A 5,236-nucleotide genomic window follows, 5' to 3' on the forward strand; every position below is an offset into this window, starting at 1 on the left:
AGTGTAGTCTCAATTGCCGGTTGTTGCAAAAAATAGTTCAACTTAGTCACATTGCAGTCAAATAGTCCCAATTATACAAAGTATATGTACATATAAAGCATACAAAAATGTAAGAAAGCATAAGGAAAGCACACAAAAAATTGTAGGAGAGCAACAAGAGAAAGCCTCTACTGCATAATGACCAAAAAAAAAACATGTTCATATTGTGCAAGCAGATTAAAATCTTGTCTTCAATCATTTCTTGACTGTGGGCGGATTTTTCTTCCCCTTCCGCTGTAATAGTAATACAAGTTAGTTGTGTAATGAGAAACACAAATGTGAGACTGATATTAGATAAAAATGAATTAATTTCCCTTTTGGAGGGCTATTTCTTGGGGGGTAAGGCCAGTATAGTTGTTACAAGATCTACAAAATCATATCAGATGGTTAGAGTGGTAAAAAAAATCAATCAATACCTTTCTTATTCCTCTGTTTTAAGTTGGAGACGGTGACCCCACTGGTCTTGATCCACTCAATCAACTCATTTTTCTTCAAGGTCTGTGAATTGAGCGTGAGTTAGTTTTTCACTGACAGATATAACACACTTACCTGGAATTCTGCACAACACTCTTCCTCGTTGGGTGAATCAGAATCACCAGCTGTGACTTGTGAAATAGACAGGACAGAGGCAGCCACCGATGCAAGTACAGTGAGAGCTGAGACGGTGGAAATAGATGAGGGAGGTGCCATAGAGGCCGAAGTGGTGGATGAGATTATCAACACAGTCCAACAAAGAGTAGAAAACAAGGATAAATCAGACAAGGCCTTACCCTTAGATATTGGCTATAGAATTATTGATCAGATAATGGATACTTTGAGAAAACCAAGTACTTACCCCTTTGGCCGTTTTCCAGGCTGCCCACAAAAGGTCGAGAATGTTGCTCAGATACTTATCTGCAAGGAATGTCAAAGAATGAATCTTGTCCTGAAAGCATACATATCTTGCATTTTGACACGTCTTTACAGCTGCAGCAATTAGATGCCTAGCTGTCTTGCAGTTACCTATTGTATCCCAGGATGTCAGTAGAGCTGAAAAAGTCATAGATCCAGAGGTAAACTAATGGTGGCCCCAAGAGATACCGTGGTTGTCTTTGTCAAAGTCAGAGGGGTGTGGATCAGCATGCTCAATACGCTCAATAAATTTGAGCACAGGGGGGGAAGGGGGGCCCGGGGAGAAGTCAGGGGATAACTCCATGGCATTGAGAAGATTAATGCCAGAGAAGAATGAGCTGAAATCACGAGAGATGATACCTAGAATGTTTCAGGCCTAAATTTGAATGAAAAAAATGGAGAACAAATACCTTTCAAATTGGATATAGAGGAATTGACTTCTATTAATCCTATGTTATACCTTTTTGGCCTGATATCCGGAGCAACAGACAAAAAAGACGGAGGAGCCAGCGACTTTTGAACAGGCACTGGCAGCAGGTGGAGGCATTAATACCTGCGGATGAGAGTGATCCACTGCCATCCCAATGTCTGAGTGGGTGCCCTCTGAAACAACACTGGTCACAGGTTGTTGTTTCTTCGCCGTTTTCAAGACACTTGACCTTGCTTGACACCTCTTTTGAGGCTCTGTTGCCATTCCTGTTCCTGATAATATAGTAGTGAGATTGGTGTTTTCATTGTCACCACTAATATCCACCTTGTTAGCTAGCTTACTGGACTTCAACACCTGGCCAAGGACGTGCTCGGCCTTCCAGTGGTTTGAGCACAGAGTTAGCAGCAGCTGCTGCTACTCTATCTCCGGGAGGATGGCCTTCCACTGAGTTGGATACGTGGATTGATAATAGTTTCTTGACCGTTTCTGGGATCAGCACTTTGGCAGGGGTACCTGCTCAAGCTTGAATTGAGCGAGATGGGTGCTGGCTTTGATAGTGGACCATTCATTGGGAGTAACCATGGTGCCATCCGCATGTCAGATCACATGCTCCATTGCGGGTCAAGCAGAATTCTGAGCTGTTAACCCACCATCCTCGTCCTTCTTGCAGTTGTCAAAATGCCATAAGACTTCAACTGGGTATTTGTCAGGGCAGGGATGGGATTCTTGGGTGGATACAACAGATTTGCTTGCGAGATAATGGCTGCATGTGACGCAGAGTTGCTTGGATAAATTGTGGAGATGCCAGCACTAGAGGAGTAGATATGTTAGTCAACTGCATTGTATTGTATGGATTACTTATGCAGAACTGCTTTGTGAATTGAGGGCTGTTTGCAATCATGAGATTTCTTGCTGAAGATGGTGGTTTTCTTGTTGTAAGGGACCATTTTCTTCAGTCAGTTATTGCATATCGTCCTCATATCTCCAGATTTTTTTTCCTCCAACTCGCATTGCTGGTTGATGTGCACATGTTCCTTAGCAATTTGTTAATCTGCAAGTGATGTTCATCTGGTTTCCTTGAGTTCCCCTGATAAATTGTTTAGGGCGTCTCAATTCTTCTAATGTTAATACCATTTTGTGTAGTGGTCATGCATTCAATTCTTTGATCAGATTTTTGTCAATATCTTGTCCTCTCTTTTTGTGCATCCAGCTGTTCAAGATACCAATGAATCTTTCTTCCTTTTGGTCTCAAAGTCTGTCAGCAACCCATGCGGCTGTCCATGATTCTTTATGATCCTTTGTTTCTAGGTTTTTATTAGAGGGGTGCCTGACCTCTTCGGAGCGTGTTGAAACATCAGTACCATTTGTGCTTCCCAATTGAGTCACCACATTTTGTGTGTTGTCTCCTCAGTTGCTGCACTTTTTATGGTTCTATCCCCTCTAGATACCTTGTGCACAGCAACTTTAGGAATATTTTCAGCCTGTTTCCCTTTCAGGTTTTCCTCTTTTATAGCTTCTTTCAATTTCAGATTTGCTGTATCTTTGGCTAATGTCATTTTCTTTTAAACTAATACATGTTTCTGAGACAGCAAAATTTTCGATTGAAAGGGAAGCATATCTATTGTTTGTAGGCTCAGTCTGACAAGGAATGACAGCTGGCCTCTTTAAAAATCCTGTAAGAGTTCATCTCTCTCTTCTTTGTTCATTCCTTCAAGCATGGCCCTAAGGTTGAACCTTTGTTTTGCAGCTATGCTACCTCCTTCTTTATGATCTCTGTGCCCTTTCTCTCCACATTTGAAGCATCTGCCCTCAGCCTGATACTTCACTTTATCTACTTCCATCCTTTTTCCAGCTCTACCGTAAGTGGTTCCGGATCTGTCTAATTTCTCTTCCACTGTCTCAGCCTTTTTCTCCGGAGTGTCTCCTTGTTGGTACCTGCTGTTGGGTCCCTGGTACCAGAACCAGAGCTGCCGCCGGCTATACCCTTCATCATTTTCTTGTTCTCTACTTGATCACGCCAGAGCTGATCATTCATCACTATTCTTGTCTTCCATTCCATATATGTTTTTGGGATGTTTCCCAAGTAAATGATTTGTTTTATCAATGGTCCATTGATATTGTTTCTGATCAATGTAATTAAGAATTGTTTGTGCCTTCTTATGTTGTATCCTGCACATCTTTGTGTTGCTCCGAATTTAACAAAGTACTTTTGTGCTGTGAGAGTTCCTTGTTTGAAGTACATTATCTTGTACTTAGCTCTTTCAAACACATCTTGGAAGTGCTCTTTGAGCATGGACTCAAAATGAGCCCAGCTTTCTATGGTGCACTCTGACTAGAGGTCACCAACTTTGTACAGCAAAAATAGCACCTGTAAAAATGGTTCATTTTCTTATTCCTCTGGTGAAAAGGCATGTATTAGGTGTAAGGAAACTTTCATCAGAGGGATTCCCAAGATTCTCAAAATTGGGCGAGATATAAATCTGTTAGAATATACTCTGACATACCAATACTCCATAGGATAATACCTCTGATTTGTAAGCCAGCCCAGTATGCAGCAGCTATTCTGTGTAAGATATCCATGGTTGCATGTCATGTTTAAGATCCTACATTGTATAATCTTGGCCATATAGCTCAATTGGTAGAGCAGCTGGCATGTATCCAGAAGGTTCCAGGTTCAATCCCTGGTCTGGTCATTATCCAATTTTATCAAAATCCCTACCTGGTCGTGATTTTGCGTACAAACACCAAGGCTCAATATAGTAACTTGATTATCCTTTTATGGGTGTTCTAATCTAATCTATGTGTCACAGTCTCTGGAACATGACAGTGCAAGGAGTATCTACGAGAGCTGAATTGCTTTACCACAAATTGAGCCTCTGTGGCATCCTTACCACCTCTGTAAGCATCCATCCACCTGATCATCTGATGCTCCCACTTCTGAATGGTGTGAATATCCACTGATTCAAGAGCCTTTGGCAACTGCTCTTGCAAACCATCATAAGATCAATTGCAGTGCTTGAAAAGGTATCTTTTGACTGCACCCCAAAAAACTTCAATGAAGTTAAGCTCACAGTGATACTTTAGCAGAAAAATGTGCAGATGACCAGCAGCCTCAATGGTTTCTTGGACAAGGGATATCTGTTCTCAAAAACCGGGCTGTATGGAAGGGGTGCAGGTGGCACAGCAATTTGTTGCCTTCAGATTACATTTGGAATCATCTCGGCAGATGAGAAGCATACCGGGGCGCCACAGATTACGCTCCTAAAGGACTTGCTTCATCCCTTCCGGCTGGCTGGGATATTTGTTATGGTCCGGGGAACATTATTGGCTGCAAGACCCAATCACCATCTCACATGCATGGCACCTGCCGCCGGGGTTCAAATTTATGGTCTGAACCCAGAGGGCATCCTTCAGCTATGCCAAATGACCTTGAGAGTTATCAACCATAATTAGAGCTTGATATTCTGGGCCGTGCAGCCTCTCAAAGGTTGGGATAATTTTCTCTTTGAGCTGCCCAATGTCACTTGTCAATTCAACTGAGAAAGTTGGAACCATAAGACACAGACCTGTTTAACAAAGAGCTCCCCTGTCCAGTACCCATCATAATTATTTCCATACTCCAGCTGCTGACCCGCATTCTTCAGCCAACTAACTATTGAAGATATTACATTACTCCAATGTGAGCCTCGACCCACTCCCTTCTTCAGTAGTGGCTGTCCACCATTTGGTCCCCAGCCGGCTTTTGGCCCATCATTAGCTTGCATTGTTGACTCGTCATGTGCCAATAGGACAAGCTTCTTGGTGCCCCGTGGTAAGATTTTTCTGATTTCTTCGCCAATGTTCCCAACTTTGTATCAACCAGCCAAATACAATGCT

General features: G+C 42.4%; 1 protein-coding gene across 1 annotated transcript; it reads right to left on the reverse strand.

Moving 5' to 3' along the window:
* Positions 1–444: 444 nt before the first annotated feature.
* On the reverse strand, positions 445–1,942 carry SERLADRAFT_444171 (uncharacterized protein; the record flags this gene model as incomplete). Its single annotated transcript, XM_007324812.1, has 6 exons — positions 445–537; positions 589–822; positions 875–1,041; positions 1,120–1,268; positions 1,702–1,835; positions 1,874–1,942. The coding sequence occupies 6 exons, from the start codon at positions 1,940–1,942 to the stop codon at positions 445–447; spliced, it is 846 nt and encodes a 281-aa protein (XP_007324874.1).
* Positions 1,943–5,236: the final 3,294 nt, after the last annotated feature.

Source organism: Serpula lacrymans (assembly GCF_000218685.1).
Source record: "Serpula lacrymans var. lacrymans S7.9 unplaced genomic scaffold SERLAscaffold_27, whole genome shotgun sequence".
Taxonomy (NCBI): Eukaryota; Fungi; Basidiomycota; class Agaricomycetes; order Boletales; family Serpulaceae; genus Serpula; species Serpula lacrymans.